We start from the raw sequence: 23,968 nt of genomic DNA on the forward strand, positions 1-23,968 counted from the left end.
TAGAACAATTTTCTATACATTTTATATAAGTCATTCTAAATTATATTTAGGAACTAGTAATCAAACAGTTCTTTTCCTACCAAAAGAAAAAGCCCAGTGAAACAGAGTAGTATAGCGGTTGGGCAAGAAGCATGAGATTGTGTTGGCAGGAACGTCAGGAATAGTGAGTGACAGCATGAGAAAAATGGATGTGTTCTTCCATCACTGCTGCTCGCCTCTCTATGTGAAATTAGATAAATAGAATGGATGTAAAGGGAACTAGGGACAGTTCTCAGGGGACAGGAACCACTTCCAGACAGCTCTGCCAGATCATGAGAGTAGTGGTGCCTCTGCTTTTTGTTGTTGCTGTTGTTACTTAACCTTGTCACTGATACATTACTGTTTCTGTAGCACTTCTTTTGTGAGTTCTTACTCATATTACTTTCTTTATCATGACTGTGCCGGATTGTCTGTTGGCAAATCACCATTTACCCCTTCTTCACCTTGCCTGATATAATGGCTCTCTGAGAAGTGTGCGTGCTTGTTTCTTTCTCCTCTCATTGTGTCTCCTGTGTCCCACTCCATCAAATATGCAATTTAGATATCCAGAAGTCCATTACAGACAACTGATCAGATTTTCTTGTGATTTGTTTTTGTCTGTTTTTTTTCCCCATTCCCTTCTCACACACACTAAAACTATTTTTACCTTCTCCTTTCACCAAGAGCTGTCTCTATCTTAGGGAAGTCTCTTGTTTGAAAATATTTATGCCAAGGTAGACATTCATTGATCTATTTAGTTGACTTTCAGTGAATTTTTATAAGCTTCATAACCCTGTGCCAAGTCGTATTATAGGGTGATTCAGCAAAGTATATAAAACTAGTTAGATTGTGAGGGTGGAATATTCAAACATTCTTCCACCAAAACTACTGCTTAAATCATACTATACTGCTAATGTTTATAAAATGCTCCTAGATGTTCTGTTGTAAAATATAGTTAATACAGGTGGCTTTAATTATGGGTTAGTTTTCTTCAACCCTTACCTTAGATAATCTATTGTCATAGAACATTTAAATGACATGATTTTGAGCTTTGTACTGTTGAAATTTTTAAATGTATCTAAGACTAAAGTTTATAATGTGTTACATTTTAGGTCAGAAGACATGTCTTCATCTACATGGCATCTTTCCTTACCTCTATGTGCCATACGATGGTTATGGACAGCAGCCAGAAAGCTATCTTTCTCAGATGGCATTCAGTATCGACAGAGCACTTAATGTGGCTTTAGGCACTCCATCTTCCACTACTCAGCACGTGTTCAAAGTGTCATTAGTATCAGGAATGTAAGTATATGATATCATCTTTTAAATTTTTTATTTATCTGTATTTCTTATAAGTACCGCGCGCTAACCGATTGCGCCACTGGAGCTCCTATTTATCTGTATTTCTATTGCCATTCTAATTAAAAGAAAACATATCCAATTAAAATATACTCTTCATTTTTTTTTTTTACTTCTCATCTGATGCACTGAAGCAATAAAATATAGATGGTTAACAGTGATTATTGTTTTAACCTTTTCCATTTCTCTGCTTTCTAAAACTGTAGAAATTCATGTCATTCATGCTATAGATATTAATTAAGCACCTCTGTGTACCAGGAGCTGCTCTAGGCATTTGGGATATATTGGTGAATAAAACAATGATTTCTGTCCCATGTAGGTTATATTCTAGTAATGGGAAACAGAAAATAACCAATAGATCTGACATTAAATTTATTTATTTATTTATTTATTACATGATAATTAGTACTCTAGAACAAAAGATGTACAACAGGATAAGAAGGATCAGTATAGGGTGGGGAAGTGCACTGGTGGCAGTTTTATATAGGGTAATAAAGGGAAGATCTGAGTATGAACAGCTTGGAGGCAGGTGTCTGGAATGGAGGATGGAAAGTAGAATAGGATAAAATGAGGTTAGAGAGATATGAGAGGATGGAGATCATGTTGACCAGTGGTTCTCAAAGCATGGTTTTGTACTTTGCTTTCCAGGATCACCAACATCAGCTTTATCTAAGTCTGGAGGCTGTCCCAGCCTCTTCTGGGTTCCTCTTCATTATCTCTCACAGGTGTTTCCCCTAATAAATTTCTTGTACATTTTGGTATCTACTTCTCAAAAGACTTGGACTAACACATCTGATAACTTCGTCCAAATACATTCTTGGGTTCCACTCCAGACCTAATGAATCAGAAATTTTGATGGCAGGGCCCAGCAATTTGTGTTTTAACAAGCCTTTCAGATGATTCTGTTGCATGAGAAATACTGCGATAGGCTGTTCCAAGGACTTTGGCTTTTACTCTGAGCTATTGCATGACTTTGAGCAACCATGATTTAGCTTAAGCTTAAAAGGATTACTTTAGCAACTATGTTAAGAATAGATCGTAGAGTAATAGGAATAGAAGCAGGGAAAGCATTAGGACTCTGTTTCATTATACTGGGTGAGAAAATACAGTGGCTGGCACTAGGGTGATAGCAGGGGAGTAGTGAGAAGTGGTCAGCTTCTGAGGGTTGATTCAACAATATTGGCTCTCTAAATGGATGAGGGTTTTGAGAGGAACCAAGGATGGCTACATAAGTTTGAGTCTGTCTTAAAGGAAAAAAAAGGAAGGTGCAGGTAGAGCAGACTGGTAGGAAAGATTTGGAGCTTATACTGGAACATGAGTTTGTTATGTCTGTATGAAATCCAAGTAGAGATCATAAATCTGTATACTTCTACCTTAATCTAGGCTTTCCTCTGGACCACCACAGTATCCTTTTAATTGAATTCCCTTCTTCTGTTCTTGTCTAAAACCACAAAATTACTCTTCTTACAGTGTAAATTGGATCCTTTTAAATTTAAAATCCTGAGTGGTTTCATACTGTTCATAGAATAAAATTTAAACTTCTAACCACTGCCTGTGTGATCTGATCCCTGCTGTTACCAGAGACTTAAACTCCCCAGTCACTCATCATGGGAGTGAGGTGAAGGTTTTGGGGTGCCACTGAAAGAAGCAGTTCCATGGGAGGATGAGAGGTGGTAGAAGATTTATTGGTGTGGAGTTACATTTCTCTGGTTCCATTTCCCCCAAGCCAGTCCTGAAAGAGGGGGGAAGCTGGGAGTTTAGCAGAGCCAGAAATAAGGCCAGTGTCCAGAGTTTTCATTCCATGTTGCAGCCTGGTGTGGTTCAGCATTCAGGCCAAATTAAAGTCCATTTGTGGAGTCCAACATGGTCATGCACCATGTAGGGAGTGTGCCCTTTTAACTTAAGTTACAGGAGCCAGGTACCCTGGAGCCAAGAGAGAGTGGCTCCTTTGTCTAGAAGTTATTTATCTAGATTTCATGCGTTTGCAGTGGCCATACCCATTCTGGCCAATTACCTGTTTCCAGATATGATTGGCAGGCAAGCATTTTCCCATGTCACTTAGATCTTACTGGGCATTTGCCTAAACTGCCTTTATCCAGTCTTTTCCCCCATCAATCAGCAGGCAGTAGACTTGGAGAAGGTTAAATGCAGCTTTTTCACAAAGCTGTATTAATGGCATGCCTATATCTAGTCGTCCCATTAAATAATACAATAGCATCACTGCTATCTTTGTAACTTTGTTCACCATGTTCCATCCAGGAACATTGGTCTTTTTAGTTTCTCTTATGTGCCAAGCTCCTTCCCACCTTTCTACATGAAGTTTCCTTTCCTTGAGTTCTCTATCCTTCTCCAATCCTTCACATCCTTCACCTCTCCAGAGAAATTTTCTCTGGCTTCCTTACTTAAAATAGATTATTATTATTATAATTATTATATTATTATTATTATTATTATTATTATTATTATTCTGTATCTCAGCCCATTCTTTGTTTTCTTTAGCACTCATTAGAGTTTGTAATGATTTTAATTTTTTGTGTTTCTCCCACCATCAGGTAAACTTCATGAGAAAAATTACCATGTTTGTCTTGTTCATCATTATATGCCTAGCACCTGGTGAGATAGGGCTCAATAACTATCTTATGACACCCATCTTATGACAGCAATAATAATGTTAAAGAGAATCATCAGCTTTATATTCTAACTTTTTTATGTTTAGTGGTTTCTGAAAACTTTCCTATCCATACTCTTATTTCAAAGTTGAATTTCCAAACTGCCTAATGAAATGACTAATCAGTCATTAATCTTTTTATATTTTTGATGGGCATTTATTAAAGGCATTGCCATATTTTTGAGTTACAAATCTGGATACCTGGCACAAAAGATGAGCTGTTCAATCTAATTTATGGTTACCATTTTCCTTTTTCTCGTATTTCAATATTTTTTGAATTCCTTTTTCTTAACCTACACCCCCCTTTTCCCTTACCATACATTCTAGCTTCTGTGATTCCTTTACTTCTTCCGTACTCCCTATTCTTTAAGATAGACAAAGTTGTATCTAGCTACCAAATTAAAATTTGTGCAAGATTTAATTCCAGTCTTCCTAGACTATGCATTATCCTGAGCTGGATTAAGATGACAGGACCTTGGGCTTATTTCTGAGATTCCTGGCCACTTGTGTGTTAGGAGCCACTGAGTTAGTTGGACTCCTGGTGACTGTACAAATAGTGATGTCTACAGTGTCCTATCCTCAGTAGCCCTGCCCAGCGCCTGTGGACCCTGCCTGTGGCTTCTTTTAGGGAGTCAGTCCATGTCATGTTTGGTCTCCTCTTTGTGCTGCTTTCTGTCTTTTCCAAAGAACCCTTCCTTCCCATGATGTGCCTAAAGTAGGATAGCTTCAGTTTTGATACTTAGCTACCATGATTCTAGAAAGTAACCCATAAAGAGATTTTAAGTTGATCTAAGTTAATTAACTGAGATTTGTCCCTATCTGTGCTCATTTTCCTTCTCATCCTATATAATAAAAGGCTAATATGCAAATTATCCCCTCAACCAGGATTTTGGCCAGGGGGCAGGGCTGGCCAGCCAACTGCCCGAGGCCCCTCCCCTTGGCTGGCCCAGCCTGATTGGCCCAATCGGCCCGATCAGGGCAGATTGGCCAGACCCCACTCAAACACGAATTTGTGCACTGGGCCTCTTGTTATATTAAAGAACTAACTCTAATTATTGGATATCTATATATATAAAAGCCTCTGCGACCAGCGCAACTGAAACAACCAAATGGATGAACGAACAGGCTGCGTGGGGCGACCAGGCTGGCAGTGGGGGCAGTTGGAGGTGACCAGGCTGGCGGGGTGTGGGGAGGACATTGAGGGGAGACTAGGCCGGCGGGGGAGGCAGTGGGATGACCAGGCTGGCGGGGGGGGGGGGGGGCAGTTGGGGTTGACCAGGCCAGCGGGGGGGGTAAATTAGGGGCGATCAGGCAGGCAGGCAGGCCAGTGAGCAGTTAGGAGCCAGTGGTCCCGGATTGTGAGAGGGATGTCTGACTGCCAGTTTAGGCCTGATCCCCAGGCCGATCTTCCTTTGTCACAACAGCCCTGCTAAGATGGGTGAGGGCCTTCTTGTCTCTGGACTACCTTCTACAAAATGCAGGTGATTGACAAGGTCTCAGTGGAAGCTCCAGAGCCTCCCCTGGCCCAGCAGCCCGGCAGGAGGAGGCCCAGGTATGTGGGGAAATGTAGGAAGAAGGGGCGCAGCCTGGCCTGGCTGTGACCCAGGAGCCCCCACAGTAAGACAGTTCTTGCACGGGCTCCATATGCCAGGATCAGGCCTAAACTGGCAGTCGGACATCCCCTCAGGGGTCCCATTTTGGAGAGGGTGCAGGCTGGGCTGAGGGGACCCCCCCACGCGCGTGGGCGCACGCACACACACGCAGACACAGATACACACACACAGAAACACAGAAACAGACACACACACAGACACAGACACACATGCAGACACACAGACGCACACACGCAGACGCACGCGCGTGCTAATTTCATGCACTGGGCTTCTAGTAATGATAAAAATATCTACCCTCAAACTCTGCTCCCTTCTACTTTCTTCCCCTCAAAGAGTTTCCCTGTTGAGATATTTTGGCAAAATCAACTAAAGCCAACAGTAGGAAGTAAGAGTTCCAGGGTAAATTATACATAGACTTTCGTGGTGGAAAGAAACAGAAAACTGAATTTATAGAGTTTTCAGGATATATTTTGGGGCAATAGATAAGAAAACAGAATCCTAGATTTACAAAGAATTTTAAAGCTTTAAAACTTAACTTACATTCAGTTTTTAAAAGTATGAGATTCTATATATAAAAAACTAAAGGTTGTTAGCAAAACCAAAACAAAGCAAAGATACCATGGACCACACGAATGCAGATTTAATCCTTCCTCCCCATTTATCTGGCTCCAGACAGTTATATTTATACATACAAAAAATAACATAACAGGAGGAATAAAGAGTTGAATTTTGCCAACAGGAGAGAGAGGTCATTCGTCTAATGTGTCTTTTTTTCACCCCTTCCTTCACAGCAACAAAATGAGGTGAACAGCAGCAAACTAGACAGGAAGTGTAAGTGTTATTTAAAAAAAAAAAAAAGGCAAAGAAATGAGAAGGTTAAGAGATAGGTAGTGATGGTCAGAGAAGGCCTTTCTGAGGAGGTGAGTTTAAGCAGAGACCCTAGTGAAGATTGAAAGCAAGTCATGCAAAGTTTAGAGCAGAGCTTTCCTGGCAGAGGGAATGGAATGGCAAGTTACTTGAGAGTGAATCAAGTTAGAAGGGCTGAAACATTCAAAATGGCTGGAGGAAAAAGGAAGAGTGAGTGGTATGATGTAAGATTAGAGTGAGTGGCAAGGGTTACATAAAGAACCTTTCAGACCTTGGTAAATAGTTGGATTTTTTTAAAAATAGAAATTGTTTTATAGGATCATACAGATGACTCTGATCTAAAGCTTGAAACAGCTTTCTAAAAAAAGTTGTTTAAATATACTCCAAATAATGACTTCACTGACAAATTTCTCCTGTATTTAATGTCCACTACACTTTGAGACATGACAGAGAGGTGGTGTCCTAATGTAAGTTCTACCTAGTGTCCATGATAAGGGGACAGTATTTTTAAAGTGAAAGGTGATTGGGTGTACCCAACTAAAGATTTAATCAACCACTTATTTATAGACAAACTCTAAGCAGATATAAAACTTTTCTTAGTCTACAAATTCATGCCTGTTCACATATTGTTTCTAATTACATATCTTTGAAAAGGATGGTCTGTGTATCAAATGTACTGGTGTAGTTTCAGATCCTCCTGAAATGTTATAACATGATAGCCCAACTTACTTCATTTTGCATTGAGGACTTGCTTCTCTGCCTATCATGTAGATTTTTGTTTCTTCCTTTCCCCATTCCAGCTGACACCCCAAGAAAAGCCCAGCCTCAAAATAATTAGGTACCTAAGTAAGTCCATGGTTTTTTCATTCTCATATATATAATAGGTATATGCATACATATACATAAATAGGTAAACTGTCTCTGCCTAATGAACTTACAAAATTAATAATAAACAGATGATTAAGGAAAGTGATATACATGCTGTTAATTAAAGGACTTGTAGATGAAGAGCTTTCGTTTTTGACAGAAAAAAAAATGGGAAATGAGAATGTGCCTGATAGGCCTCAGTTTTTCTCATGCATGGTCAGAGTAAAGAGAAAAAAGCCACTTTTGAAGAGTCATGATGATGAAAAACTTCTTAAAAGAAGTAACCAGATTTCAGTACATATTAACCTGTGGTAGGTTTAATTGCAAAGGTCTTGGAGTTTTTGTTTGATTTGGGGGGGAGGTGAGGTAATATTTAATATAAGTAAGACTGAATTGGGCCAGCTGAGCCAAATTAGGGCAATAAGTTACATTATTTCATCAATGAATGATGAAAATAATTTGATACGTTTTTTCTTTTATTTCAGGCCTTTTTATGGTTATCATGAGAAGGAAAGACACTTTATGAAGATATATCTTTACAATCCTGCAATGGTGAAAAGGTACAAAGTTAAACGAAATAAAAATATGGATAACTATCACCTAATTATTTTAATAATAAAAATACTTGATTGGTAGCCCCTAACTGCTCCTTTTCTGTCTTAGATTTAGGGAGTTTGTGAAAGTAGATAAGGAGACATGATGGCTCCCATGTATGATCTTAGTGCTCCGTTAGCCAAGCCAGGTGTTCAATACCAAGAGATACAGTGTCAAAGCAAGAGGAATGTGTGAGAGTGAGGCCAGAGTGGAAGGGCCTCTGAGAGATCTCAGAATCCTGTTGACTCCTTGTTTAGTCCTTAGTAAAATTCTATATCCTGGGTTTTTGTTTGTTTTGTTTCTATTTGGTTTTCTTTTCTTCTTTCATTAGATCTCTCTTAAGATCTATAGCTTATTCTCTCTATCATCCTGGAGCCAGTGTTATAGCGGACGGGAAGAGCACATATAGAGAAGATTTCAGTAGCCGTCTCAGTTATCAATTTCTGGTCAGGGCACATGTGGGTTCAGTCCCCATTTGGGTGTATATAGAAGGCAGCTTGATCAGTTTCTTTCCCACATAAACATTTCTCTTTCTCTCTCTCTCTCTCTCTCTCTCTCTCTCTCTCTCTCTCTCTCTCTCTCTCTCCCTCTCTCTCTCTCTCACACACACACACAAACATTTCTCTCTCTCTCCCACCCTCTCCCTTCCTCACTCTTCCTCTCTCTAAAATAAATAAAAACATATTTTTAAAAATAAAGTATAAGATATATTAATAGATTTTAAGGTAACAGTACAAAAAAGTTATTGATACGGTTTCAAATTTCACATTGTTGCTAACCTTTAAGAAATTACCACTCCACTCTTTTTCTATGTTGTATCAGAGAAAATCGACATTTATCTGAAAAGGTAATTTAGTTGCTCTTCTTTTTTCCAACTACATATTTGTGTGGGGTTGGATGAAATATCACAGTAGATTGAGCAGAAGCAGATGTGAGAATCCAGCTATCTTCTATTAGAACAGACAGAAATTTGTAAACATGTGAAACAATTATTCTTTTTCTTACTAAATTGTTTTTTGTTTTAGGAAATATAGTTATTTTTTATAAAATAATATATTAACATAATGGGTTGTTTTAAAATCAATAGAAAAGTTTCTTTAAAAGTTATGTTTTAACTTTCAATATGGTAAGTATTAATGGAAATAAACCACATAAACAAAAGGTCTCTGGTGCTGTAAATAATTTTTAAGAGTGAAAAGAGGTCCTGGGACCAAAAAGTTTTAGAACCACTGGAATAAAGCTCTCATAATTTCCTATCAGATATCCTCAAACTCTATGTACATTTATTCTCTCCTTTTAGATGCCTATTACAATGAAAGATTTCCCCCCTCACCTCCAAAGCTCAAGATCCACCCTCTTTGACCTTTTCTTCTATCAGTTATCCTTCCGCTCCTTCCCCCACACATTCATACTCATGATACATACACTCATACTCATAGCTATTCTCCCTGAAGGATTTATCTATACTTTGTGTATCCAATTTCTTACCTCCCATTCACTCATTAACTTACTCCAAATGGCATCCACCCCAACCATTCTACTGAAATTGCTTTCATTAATTAATGTTGCTAAATCAAATTAACACCTTTTTGTCCTTACCTTTGACCTCATGTCAATGCTTTCAGTATCTTAAAATAATTCCAAATGTTGTGGAGTTTTTTTATATAAACCTCTCGTTTTCCTCATACCTATCTGATCAGTCATATCTATGCCACCTTGTTGGTTCCTCTTTTATCATCTGTGGGGTTCTGGTGTTCCGTCTTGAGCTTTTATCTTTTCTCTCTATACTATCTCCTCACTCTATAGCAGGGGTCCTCAAACTACGGCCTGTGGGCCACATGCAAATACAAATATTGTATTTGTTCCCGTTTCGTTTTTTTACTTCAAAATAAGATATGTGCAGTGTGCATAGGAATTTGTTCATAGTTTTTTTTTAAACTATAGTCCAGCCCTCCAGTGGTCTGAGGGACAGTGAACTGGCCCCTGCTCCCAGGGTTTTGTTTTTGTTAATCTTTATCTATTGGACTTTTACATATATATAAGTAGCCTAAATTTCCCTCCAGAGCTCCTGATCAGTATATCAAATAATCTACTGATAAATAGAACAGCATTGTAGTTAAGAGTAAGGGCTCACAAGGCAGAGAAAATTTCGGTTGAATTTTAGCTCTACTGCTTTTTATTTGTGTGATTTTGTTGTTGTTTTTTCTTTTTTCTTTTTTTTAAAATATATTTTATTGACTTTTTACAGAGAGAGGAAGGGAGACAGATAGTTAGAAACATCGATGAGAGAGAAACATCGACCAGCTGCCTCCTGCACATCCCCCACTGTGGATGTGCCCGCAATCCAGGCACACGCCCTTGACCGGAATCAAACCCGGGACCCTTCAGTCCGCAGGCCAACGCTCCATCCACCGAGCCAAACCGGTTTCGGCTATTTGTGTGATTTTGGACAACTTTTTAATCTCCCTAAGATTCAGTTTCTTTATTTCTAAAATGGGGATGGTGGTACCATAGGTTTGTAGTGAGGAGTACTTGAGATTAAGCATTTAAAGCACCTAACACAGTATCTGGAGGATAGTATCTAACATTTTTAATACCATGTTAATAAAATTATTCTTATCCTCTTCATTATCATTTATTTCCAATATTTTCATAGAAATCTACCTGAATATCCTATTATGCCTAATTCCCAGTATGTCTAAAACTCGGTTTGTCTTTATTCCCCCTCCACAAAATGAAGCCCAAACGAACCTGTTTCCTTCTGGTCCTTTCTATTTCAATAAATGCAGCACTATCAACTAGATGCTTAAGCAAGAAATCTAGGCATTGCCCTAATTGGTTTGGCTCAGTGGATAGAGCGTTAGCCTGCAGACTGAAGGGTCCCAGGTTCAATTCCGGTCAAGGGCAAGTACCTTGGTTGCGGGCACATCTCCAGCAGGTGGTGTGCAGGAGGCAGCTGATGGATGTTTCTCTCTCATCGATGTTTCTAACTCTCTATCCCTCTCCCTTCCTCTCTAAAAAATCAATGAAATATATTTAAAAAATAAAAAAAAGGAATCTAGGCAGTATTGTCAACTCCTGTTCTACCTTATCCTTCACATCTAGTTAGCTATCAAGGCCTGACCATTTATTTCTTATATCTCTTCTGAATCAACACATTTCCTTAAAGCTATCATCTTAGTTTTTTCACAATAGCCTCTCCCTAGTGTTGTGCATTCTCTAGCTAAACTGGTTATTTAACTTTCCTGCTGTTCACAGGCAAATTGCAATACCTCTTCTAGTGTCTTAATAGGCTCTGCATAATCTGACTTCTCATTACCTCCCTAGCCACCCCTTCTCACTACAGTTCTGTCACCATACCTCACTCAATGGTTACAGTTCAAGAGTGAAACATGTTTCTCGTGACACTTTGCATGTGCAATTTCATTTGCATGAAATACTTTTTTCCTCAGACAAAAAGTATCTCCAGTTTACTATTAAGTCTACTTCTTAGAGACTTCTCTTCAAGAAGGCTTTGCAGAAACTACCTCTGAACCTCTTTCTGATTAGTGTCCCTTCTAGATGTTTCCTATACTTGCCTTGAATAGCACATACACTATTTATAATTGCCTGTTGTTTGTAGGAGAACAACTCAGAGAAGTAAAAAATATTAAAATGGTAACATCTCTGAGTAGTGGATTGAGTCATGTATTCTTTAGAATTTTTGTATAATCTTTTAAAAAAATTTTCTTAATTTTTAAAAGAAAAGGTTTATTGTAAAAAAACTTTTTTGACTTAGGCTTTTTCAATATAGTTGGTATTAAATTGGTTTTAGAAGTCAAAATACTCTTCACTGAAATTTTTGTCATTTTTAGAGCACATGGCTTTCTTTAAAACTTGATTTAAACTTAATTTCTTATAAAATACAAATTTCTAGTAAAATTGAAGTAAAAAATTTTGTATGCTAATATTATGTGTTTTATTCTCTATTAGTATAATCATTGTTTCACTTAACATTCTAGGAAACATAATTTTATGATATAACTTTTTCCCCCCTAATTTAGGATATGTGAACTTTTGCAAAGTGGAGCCATAATGAATAAATTTTATCAGCCTCACGAAGCGCATATTCCCTACCTCCTACAGCTCTTCATTGACTACAATCTGTATGGAATGAACTTAATAAATCTAGCTGCTGTCAAGTTCCGAAAAGCAAGAAGGAAAAGTAAGGTTAATTTTTCAAGTTCAAATTAATGCTTTGAAACAAGAGTTATGAAATTGATAATTTATAGAATAATATACATTTATATTACGAGTGCTGCGTAGGTAAAGAATAAAATACACAAGATGGTATTAGCATTTATTAGGAAAAGAATCTCAAGTGAAATTTGTTTTGTAACAGCTTTATTGAGGTATAATTCACACATTTAAAATGGAAAATTCAGTGGTTTTTAGGATATTGACAGTTATACAACCATCACCACAGTCAAATTTATAATATTTTCAGTATCTCTAAAAGAAACCCTGAATCCTTAAACAAAATTCTAGCAAATCGAATCCAGCATCACATTAGATCATACACCATGACCAAGTGGGGTTTATCCCGGGGATGCAAGGATGGTACAACATCCGCAAATCAATAAATGTGATACACCACATAAACAAACTGGGAGATAAAAACCATATAATCATATCCATTCATGCAGAGAAAGCATTTGACAAAATCCAACACCCTTGCTTGATAAAAACCCTCAGCAAGTGGGAATAGAAGAATCATACCTCAACATAATAAAAGCCATATATGACAAACCCACAGCCAACATCATACTCAATGAGCAAAAACTAAAACTATTTCCCCTAAACACAGGAACAAGACAGGGATGCCCACTCTCACCACTCCTGTTTGACATAGTAGTGGAAGTACTAGCCATAAGAAGAAGAAATAAAAGGCATCCACATTGGGAAAGAAGAAGTAAAACTCCTTATTCACAGATGACATGATATTGTACATAGAAAACCCCAAAGACTCCCATCAAAAAACTACTAGACTTGATAAATGAATTCGGCAATTAACACCCAGAAGTCTATGGCTTTTTTATTCACCAGTAATGAACTCACAGAAAGAGAATTATTTTTTAAAAATCCCATTTACCATTGCAACAAAACAATTAAGATACCTAGGAATAAACTTAACCAAGCAGATAAAGGACCTGTACTCAGAAAATTTCAGGATGCTAAAAAAAGATATAGAGGAAGACATGAACAAATGGAAGAGTATACCATGTTCATGGATTGGTAGAATCAACATCATTAAAACGTCCATACTACCCAAAGCAATCTATAAAGTCAATGCAATTTCCCATTAAAATACCAGTGGCCTACTTCAAAGACCTCGAACAAATTCTCCAAAAGTCATCTGGAATAAAAAAAGACCCCCGAATAGCTGCAGCAATCTTGAGAAAGAAGAACAATGTTGGAGGGATCACAATACCAGATATCAAGCTATACTACAAAAGCCACTGTTCTCAAAACTGCTTGCTACTGGCACAAGAACAGATATATAGATCAGTGGAACAGAACAGAGAACCCAGAGATCGACACAAGCTAGTATGTTCAATTAATATTTGACAAAGGAGGCAAGAGCATACAATGGAGACAAAACAGTCTCTTCAATAAATGGTGTTGGGAAAACTAGACAGATACTTGCAAAAAAAATAAAACTAGACCACCAACTTACACCATACACAAAAATAAACTCAAAATGGATAAAGGACTTAAACATAAGATGAGAAACCATAAAAATCTTAGAAGAGCCATAGGCAACAAAATAGCAGACATTTGTTGTAGCAATACCTTTACCGATACAGCTCCTAGGACAATGGAAACTAGAGAAAATAAACAAATGGGACATCAAAATAAAAAGCTTCTGCACAGCACAAGAAACTATCAGCAAAACAACAAGAAAGCCCACTGCATGGGAGAACATATTTGCCAATGTTATCTCCGATGAGGGTTTAATCTCCAACATTTAAAAGGAACTCATATAACTTAACAAAAGGAAGATAAACAGTCCAAACAAAAAATGGGCAAAGGACCTAAATAGACACTTTTTGAAAGAGGACATTCAGAAAACCAAGAGACATGTGAAAACATGCTCAAAGTCACTAATCATCCGAGAGATGCAAATCAAAACAACAATGAGGTACCATCTCACACCTGTCAGAATGGCTATCATCAACAAATGACAAGTGCTGGAGAGGATGCGGAGAAAAAGGAACCCTCGTGCACTGCTGGTGGGAATGCAGACTGGTGCAGCCCCTGTGGAAAACAGTATGGCGCTTCCTCAAAAAATTAAAAATGGAACTTTCGCCCTAACCCGTTTGGCTCAGTGGATAGAGCATCGGCCTGCGGACTGAAGGATCCCGGGTTCGATTCTGATCAAGGGCATGTACCTAGGTTGCAGGCACATCCCCAGTAGGAGATGTGCAGGAGGCAGCTAATCGATGTTTCTCTCTCATCGATGTTTCTAACTCTCTATCCCTCTCCCTTCCTCTCTGTAAAAAATCAATAAAATATATTTTAAAAAAATGGAACTTTCATTTGACCGAGTAATACCACTTCTAGGAATATATCCCAAGAAACCAGAAACACTAATCAGAAAGGATATATGCACCCCTATGTTCATAGTGGCACAATTCACCATATCTAAGATTTGGAAACAGCCTAAATGCTCATGAGCAGATGAATGGATTAGAAAACTGTGGTACATTTACACAATGGAATACTATGCTGCTATAAAAAAGAAGGAATTCTTACCATTTGCAACAGCATGGATGGATCTGGAGAGCATTATGCTAAGTGAAATAAGCCAGTCAGTGAAAAATACCACATGATCTCACTCATTTATGGATAATAAAGAACATTACAAACTGTTGAACAAAAATAGAGGCAAAGAAGCATCGAACAGACTGTCAAACTACAGCGGGAAGGCTGGGGAAGGTTGTAGGGATAAGAGATCAACGGAAGGACTTGTATGCATGCATATAAGCACAACCAACAGACGCAAAACACTGGGGGCAGGGGCACAAGGGCAAGTGCTGGGGGGTAAGGAAGGCTGCGGGGAGGTCAGTGGGAGAAAAAAAGAGACATGTACTATTTGTAATACCTTAAACAACATTAATAAATAAATAAATATGGGAAACATTTAAATGTCTTGAAATCTATCTAAAAATATAAAAGTATGTTTAACAAATTTTTCAAGAACTAATTTTCTTGATTAAAAAATAAAGTACATATTTATCTAGAAAAAAAAAGAAACCCTGCAAAAGTTTGTTTCTAATAGGTGAAAAGCATGAGAAAATTTTGAATTAGCAAGTATATGTAAGCCATTTATTTTAGTTATAAAAGCCAGATGAGTATTGGAATGATGATTAGAAGGGATTTTTTTTTCAAACTATGAACAATTTGAAGGCAGAAGTATAAGAAATTTAGTTGAAGGGAAATTGCAAGTATGATGAAATAAAATTTATATCTTAATTCATTATACTAAATAGCCCTCAGGTTTTTGTTTTGTATAAGATAAAAGGTAATACTGAAATCATGGAAAAAAATAGATGAATCATCTTTAGTATTTTATTTTGCCATGTTATTTCAGACATCTTACACTTAAACTGATAGTAAATCTTTTTTTTAAAAAAAATATATTGATTTTTTACAGAGAGGAAGGGAGAGAGATAGTTAGAAACATCGATGAGAGAGAAACACCGATCAGCTGCCTCCTGCACACCGCCCAGTGGGGATATGCCTGCAACCAAGGCACATGCCCCTGACCGGAATCGAACCTGGGACCCTTCAGTCCACAGGCCGATGCTCTATCCACTGAGCCAAACCGGTTACAGCGAACTGATAGTAAATCTTACAGTAAATTAATGTATATATTACATATATGTGCATGACAACATTTCATCTTATAAGACAAGTTGATTTAGTACGTAACAGTCTTTTTGAAAGTGAGGTAAATTCAAAAGTGAAAAAGATTTAAGAATTTTAATGTACATGCATATACAATTTTGTCTTAATATTCAGTTATATAATCAATTCTCAACTAAAATAGAAATTACTAATTGATATAGTATTTAAGGTGAGTTATATAAGAGTACTTATATAGAATAAATATTTTTGAGTACCTCAGAAGCATTTTATATTACATTTTTTAACATCCACAGTTGAAAAGAAATACATATTTCATGTATACTTAATATATTAAAGAGTTTCCATGTTCTTTAGGGAAATACGCTAAAACAAAATACAAATTATAGTAAGAATTAGTTGCATGTTTTCAAGGCATGTTTTGTTGAAATAGCAAAGATGTTAATACCTGATCTCAGCCTAATTACATTTTTGATCAGGCTAGTCAAATAAGAATATCAAAGTATTAAATTTAGCTAGAGAGGATTGTAGATTTAATATCCTTGATAACATTAAAATTCAAGCTTTCTCTTATCTGCAAATTTAAATTCCCATAAGAGATCACAGAAAATTTGAGAAAATTTGTTGATTACTTCCAAAGCACGACCCTAGGACCTAGTTTCTGAAACTGGGACAACTAAGGAAACATGTCCCCTCTTCAGCTGCTGGTCAGATTGCATTTGTCCCAAGTTTCCACTCATTGTTGTTGCCATTACTTCTGGAATGCATTGTATATTTTCTTTTTTGTTCAGGGATTGGTATTATAGTATGTTTTGAATTTTATCTGGAACCTGATTTCTACTAGAATTTTGATTGAGGTTTATACAGAATACCCTAGGAATTTGGATTAAAGTCTACAAAAATTGTGATATTTCTTTATAAAATGAGATTTTAAGCATACCCATCAAAATGTATTCTTTTATTCTAATATGAAAGTCTTGTAACCATTTCTCTCTCATAAGCATATATTACAAATACTTCTTTACCCTCTTAGTTTGGAACCATTACTGTCAACTGCTCATATATACATTCCTAGGTGTGTATGAGTTTTTAGGAACTAGTCATATAGTTTGTATATTATTTTACTTAAACAGTAGTTATATGCAAGTTCAAATTAGAACTCATCTCGTTTTATTTTTCTACTCCCAGGTGATCCATTGCATGCAACTGGATCTTACAAGGACCGGCTACAAGGAAATTCTTTTACTGGTACCTTATTTCGGTGGGAAGAAAATGAAATACCAAGGTTAGTTCATGTTGTAAAGGAAAACATATTTACATATATCCTACATTCAGAAATTAGTGCTTACCATAATTTTAATCTTATATTTGGTGTTTTAATGTATAAATTTTTCATAAAAGCAAATTTCAATATTAGTATGTTACATGGAATCATAGATTTTAAAAAGAGACCATGAAAATATACTTAATTATCGCCTAATTAATAAAAGAAATCTGGATGTAAATTTTTATACTTTTTTACAACATTCATCTTCATTGTGCATTCCAAATTGATATCCTATAACTTGTCTAGTAAAAATCACATAATAGCCCTAACCGGTTTGGCTCAGTGGATAGAGTGTTGGCCTGCGGACTGAAAGGTCCCAGATTCGATTCCGGTGAAGGGCCATGTACCTTGGTTGCGGGCACATCCCCAGTAGGAGGTATGCAGGAGGCAGCTGATCGATGTTTCTCTCTTATCAATGTTTCTAACTCTCTATCCCTTTTCCTTCCTCTCAGTAAAAAATCAATAAAATATAAATTTAAAAATCACATAATAAACTATCAATTGAAAAACTAAATGGTAAATATTTTTAATAAAAATAACCCTTTCTAAATATTAAATATTTGTGGGAAAAAGTGGGTTGACATACTGAATATGAATAATATAATCTGTGATTTCTTTTGACTGTTATTTATTAGACTTTTATTTATTTTGGGGAAGGTAACATTTTGAATATTTAGGTATTTAATCAGTACCTATAAAATTATTAATAACTAGGGGCCCGGTGCACGAAATTCGTGCACTGGGTGTGTGTGTGTGTGTGTGTGTGTGTGTGTGGAGTGTCCCTCAGCCCAGCCTGCCCCCTCTCACATACTGGGAGCCCTCAGGCATTGACCCCCATCACCCTCCAATCGCAGGATCGGCCCCTTGCCCAGGCCTGATGCCTCGGCCAGAGGTGTCAGGCTTGGACAGGGGACCCCCATCTCCCCCCGATCACTGGCTCTGGCCCCTGCCCAGGACTGAGGCCTCTGGCCCAGGAATCATACCTGGGCAGGGGACCCCCATCTCCCTCTGATCGCTTGCTCCACCCCCCGCCCAAGCCTGATGCCTCTGACCCAGGCTTCAGGCCTGGGCAAGGGGACCATCATATCCCCCCAATCCCCGGCTCCGCCCCCCACCCAGGCCTGATGCCTGGGCCAGAGGAGTTGACCCTCATCACCCTCCCATCACCAATCACCGGATTGGCCCCTTGACCAGGCCTGAGGCCTCCGGCAGAGGTGTCAGTCCTGGGCAGGGGACCCCCAGCTCCCTGCGGTTGCAGGCTCTGCCCCTGCCCAGGCCTAACGCCTCTGGCCTAGGCGTCCGGCCCGGGCAGCGGGGACCTGCAGTGGCAGCGGCCGCGCGATCGTGGGCTCCGCTTTAGGCCCAGGCAAGGGACCCCTAGCTCCCGGGACTGCCAGCTTCGACCGTGCCCAGCTCCCATCGCTGGCTCCACCCCTACTTCCTGCTATCACTGGCCAGGGCGGCAAAGGCGCCTGATTCTCCGATCATGGCTGGGGGGCAGGGCAAAGGCGGCCCCAGGGCCGCCTTTGCCCTGCCCCCCAGCTCTTAGGTCCCCCCTGGGTTTCCGATCACTGTCAGTGGCAGGGGGCTTCTTCCTGCTTTCCCTTTTGCCTCCCTGCATTGTGTCTACATATGCAAATTAGCCGCCATCTTATTGGCAGTTAACTGCCAATCATAGTTGGCAGTTAATTTGCATATAGCCCTGATTAGCCAATGAAAAGGGTATCGTCGTACGCCAATTACCATTTATCTCTTTTATTAGTGTAGATAGCTTTATCTACACAGAACTCAGAAAGATTTCTGTTTTATACCACAAAGCATTGCCCAAGTTTTCTTGATCCTTTTATTAATCAATTAGGTATTGGCAGGGTGGTTATCGTTTTCCTCTTTTCACTACACATATGTCAACTGATGTTTTTTATGTAGATATTTTTATGAAGAATGCAAGGTGGAAAAAGTGTTTAAATGACTTATTTTTTTATTTAATGAAAAGAAAATGTGATTTATTAATCAATTGAAGATAAACCACCATAAAATATATTCATTTTTAACTACATAAATATAATTTATGTAGTTTAAAATCCTAATGTTGTTGACAGAATTTTCATGTTATAGAATTACTTGGGGTTTTTTTTAATATCTAAAATTAAGAAAAAATCACTAAATAATGATGGAAATACATTGTTTTATAATTGGAATGTTATACCATAATGAAATATATAAAACTTTGAGGTGTTGTGGACAATGACTTACTTTATCTCTTGATCCAGCTTAACGTTTATCAGGACTTTTTTTTTTTTTTTTTTAGTGTTTTTTTTTTTTGTATCAGGACTTTTTGATAAACATACATACACATGTACACGCGTGCACTTCTTGGTTCCTTCTCAGATAGAGTGGAAATGTTTTTATAATCATATTGAAATGGTATTAAATTTAGAGAGAATATTATTTACCACATCAAATTCAAGTTCTAATCAGTCCAGAAGACAGTGACCAAAAGCTACTTTTTGTCTCATTTTTTTTATGCCTGTGATGCAGTCCCTCTATCTCTCTAATGTTAGAGGAAATCAACCTGACCCAAGGATTTTACCTATTCCCTAGATTCCTTGGTTCTCAAAGTTCTGCATGTAGTAACTTGTTTTTTGCATGCTCAAATTAAAGTTTATTTGTATTTGAAGCCCTTTTTGAACAATCTTTCTGGTTAGGTTATAAAGGCTTCACTGATTCGAAGTGAGTTTGGGCAAACCTTATGTATTATAATGAAAAGTTTGAATTTCAGACTGTTTTTAAGAGCCTGTTTTATTTTTAAAAATTGACAAATTATAAGCAAAGATGTGAGTAGACAAACTAGTAAAATTAGACAAGGTACTCAGAATTAGAATTTAAAATAATTATGGGATAGCTGTATATATTTTTCTCTCAGATTAGCCCATATTTTATATTTTTGGAATGCTTATATTGCATTAAAGATGAAAATCCATAATTTCATGAAGTACAAATAACATAATGTCAAAAAATTTTGCCATAAATCATTACTCTTAGATTTTATTAGTCTCATTTCTATCCCCAGTGCTAACACCTTCTTCTATGTACCTTTTTTTTTTTTTAACAAAGAAATGTTTTATGCTCTTTCACAAACATTATTACAAGGGCCATAAGAGAGAGCAACAAACTTGTAAGTGCTGAGTTAGTAGCTCTACCTACCTTACTAGCTAGCTCAGTGTTAATTACCACAAATCCTGGACCTTCAGGATCATTTGCCAGAGTGTTGAATATACAAAAACTGAATCTACTGCAGTAATCTCAACCCTGGCTACCCATCAGTATGATCTGAAAAGATTTTTAAAATTATAGATGTCTGAGCTTCATCCTCACTGATTCTAATTAGTAGGACTGTTTTGTTAAGCTTTGAACAGAAATGTTCAGAGAGGCACAGTTATCTACCATCGTTATCTTTTATCTCCCTTTTATGGCTAAAATGAATGGTCTGCATGTATTTGGTAACCTAAATTTGTTAAAATCTTGATTGTTGAGGGTATTACAAATGCCCTCCCTTCTTTTTCCCCGCTGCTTCCTACCACCCAGTTCCCAACCTCTGATTCAAAAAAAAAGTTTTTTTTGTTAATCCTCACCTGAGGATATTTTTTCCATTGATTTTTAGAGAGAGTGAAGAGAGAGAGAGAAACATCAATGTGAGAGAGACACATTGATTGGCCGCCTCATGCATGCCCCAACCAAGGGCTGGAACAAACTTGCAACACAGGTAGGTGCCCTTGACCAGGAATTGAACTAGAGACCCTTGGGTGCTCAGACCAACACTCTATCACTGAGACATACTGGCCAGGGCTGGCAAATTTTTTACTTACACTTTTTCTATCGGAAAGTTTTAATTCTGAAAAGTACTTCCTTTTCCTAAGAACATCTCTTCTGAATGTCTGAAGTAGCTTTGTAATAAAGGCAAGAAATAGTCATAAATTTCTACTATGAGATTTTATTTTTTGATATTATTGTTTCCCTCCTTTGTCACAAATGTGTTACTTCTGGGAAATTCACCCTTGAAATTTACAATATAATTCTTTCAAAACTTGTGAAACTTTTTAGTATAAGGAGAAAATTGTTGACCATGAACTATTTTATCTAGTATGTCATTTCATTGCAAAATTTACTTTGTTAAGTTATGTGAATGAAGAAAACAAACAACATTAAGAATAATTTTTCTGAAAGTGAAAGGGATATATTGTGATAGGTTGGCTAATATGTTTCTTCTCTATCAATGATAAAAAGATATGTGTCTATCTACACGTATGCATCTATGTACACATGTATATTTATTTGAATTGTAAAAATTCTGTGGTTTAACAAATTAATTTCTAATGTTCCATCAAAATTTCCTTAGGGATAGACTATGAGAAATGAGGTTTTGCTAATCTGTTTCTCTTAAAACATTAAAAAATGGGAGCGAAATCTGCCATCACCCACTTTCATGGTTCTCTCTTTTTCAATTGATGTCTATATTGGTAGTATGTGATGTCCTAATCTTTTTTCGTGGCTCTGATGAAAAACAAAAATTTCTGAGTCAAAGAGCAGAACTTCTGTAGTTTTCATAAAAACTAATGATTTTGTGGTGTTAGCACATTTCCTAGTCATGATCCCATTATTAAGCCACATGGTTTCTCAAATCTGTAGTTATGGAGAATTTTAAAGCATTATCCAGCACAGCAGTCGTTGGGGGCAGGGAGAACAGTATCATTTGCCCACCTTTCAGTATACTCCTTTCCCCTCATTTCTTGTTGCATATTCTCTCCTTATTTTTTAAAACAAATCTATGATTGCTAAGAAAGATGCCTCTGGGCAAATGATTACATATGTGTATGGTTTTTGATGCATCTCTCAGTTGTCTCTCTGTTATCCCTTTCTGTCCTGGATATGACCCACATCCCTTATATATAAAATATAATGAGCCAAAATATGTAGAATGCACTGCAAAAAGATCTCAGTGAATTGTAATATAATAATATTTTTGTACTTTTCTCTTCCTGTTTATCATTTCTTTATATATATAATATCAATTATGTTATACTTATTAATTAATACATCATTGGCTTTTCTGCTTACCACATAAAGATAAAAAAATTATATAAGAAAAATCTTCAGAAAATTTGCTCTTATATAATTATTGTGGTTTTTTAAATGTTTTTAATACAGCTCTTTAATACTGGAAGGTATTGAACCACAGAGTACATGTGAATTAGAAGTAGATGCTGTAGCTGCTGATATCTTAAATCGGCTGGACATTGAAGGTATATGTACAATTATTCTTAATATATGTGTGTGTTTTTTTAATTAATGGTCAAAGTAAGTGGAAAAAGTAGGGAAGAAAGCATTACTAGAGATGTAAGATGTTATAGAAGATACCAAATGTTATGAAGATTGCTTCTGTACCTCTGAAGCAATTTTTTATTTATATTTTTTCATTTATACTTTCATCCACATGAGTATGTTTGCACAGTCATGAACCTAAAGTAAATGTAACACTAAATAAATTAATATTTTAAAAGTTAATAATCTAACTTAATGTTTTTAGTTTTTAGGTTATATAGCAGGGAGGGGATTCTTAGGTATATTGGCTATCCTCAGATGTTTGAATCTTATTCACTTGATGGGTTTTTGGGAACCACTAGGAAGAAAACTAAAAAAGGACTAACATAAGAAATGTAGGTTGGGATAGTTTGTCTGCTTTATTACATAAAGTAGGTAATTGTTTTTCTTAAGAGGCAGTATTTATTTTTTTAAAGTTTGGGTTCCTCACAATATCTAAGATCTGGAAACAGCTCAAGTGCCCATCAGTAGATGAGTAGATAAAAAAAGCTGTGATACATTTACACCATTGAATACTATGTAGCAATTAAAAAAAAGAATAAAAAAAAAAGAAGGATCTCTTACCCTTTGAGACAGCATGGAGGGACCTGGAGAGTATTATGCTAGGTGAAATAAGCCAGTCAGAGAAAGACAAGTATCACATGACCTCACTCATGTGGAATCTAATAAACAAAATAAACTGATGAACAAAATAGATCCAGAAACATAGAAGTATGGAACAGACTGTGGAATCTCAGAAGGTGGGAGAAGGTGGATGGGAAGAGATCAACCAAAGAACTTGTATGCATATATGCATAACCCATGGACACAGATAATAGTGTGGTGAAGGCCCCAGGGAGGGTGGTGGGGAGGTTAGAAGAAGAGGTCAATGGGGGGAAAAAGGGGACATATGTAATATTTTAAACAATAATTTTTTTTTTTAAGTTTGGGTTCCTTTTTTTAAGCAAGTAGTTTTTACTTTGACCTTGTAGTGGTGAAGTATTATTGTGATTACAGCTCAAATTGATGGAAATCCTGGTCTACAGGCCATATGGGAAGATGAAAAGCAACGGCGAAGAAATAGAAATGAAACTTCTCAAATTAGCCAAACTGAATCACAAGGTATTAACCAAATAGTACTCTAATGATTTTTTTAAACAACATAGTTTTATGAAAAAGGTTAAGCCATTGAGTTTATCTTGACCTTAAATTTTACTTTTCAGATTATTTTCAAATTTTCTATGTATTTTTTTCTATTGTCTTTGCTCTGAACCAGTGATTCTTTACCTCCAAAGTGTCACTCGTTGTCTCTTTTCCTGTAAGAAATTGACAGCTTTGTTGTCATTGATTTTCACCATACTTTGTTCGCCTATTTACGTTTTTGTTCCT

General features: G+C 37.0%; 1 protein-coding gene across 12 annotated transcripts in view; it reads left to right on the plus strand.

Annotated features, from left to right (window-relative positions):
• Positions 1 to 23,968, plus strand: part of REV3L (REV3 like, DNA directed polymerase zeta catalytic subunit) — a 166,410-nt gene that overhangs the window by 55,034 nt on the left and 87,408 nt on the right. For 10 of the 12 annotated variants that reach the window (XM_059700674.1, XM_059700680.1, XM_059700679.1 and 7 more), the window contains 6 exons: positions 1,131 to 1,320; positions 7,878 to 7,952; positions 12,030 to 12,190; positions 17,083 to 17,179; positions 22,427 to 22,521; positions 23,597 to 23,701. In XM_059700674.1, the coding sequence (XP_059556657.1) occupies positions 1,131 to 1,320; positions 7,878 to 7,952; positions 12,030 to 12,190; positions 17,083 to 17,179; positions 22,427 to 22,521; positions 23,597 to 23,701 (723 nt within the window). The remainder of the gene's footprint in view (positions 1 to 1,130; positions 1,321 to 7,877; positions 7,953 to 12,029; positions 12,191 to 17,082; positions 17,180 to 22,426; positions 22,522 to 23,596; positions 23,702 to 23,968) is intronic. The other 2 variants (XM_059700683.1, XM_059700678.1) reach the window with 2 other exon arrangements.

The sequence above is a fragment of the Myotis daubentonii genome, chromosome 6 (assembly GCF_963259705.1).
Source record: "Myotis daubentonii chromosome 6, mMyoDau2.1, whole genome shotgun sequence".
In the NCBI taxonomy this organism is placed as follows: domain Eukaryota; kingdom Metazoa; phylum Chordata; class Mammalia; order Chiroptera; family Vespertilionidae; genus Myotis; species Myotis daubentonii.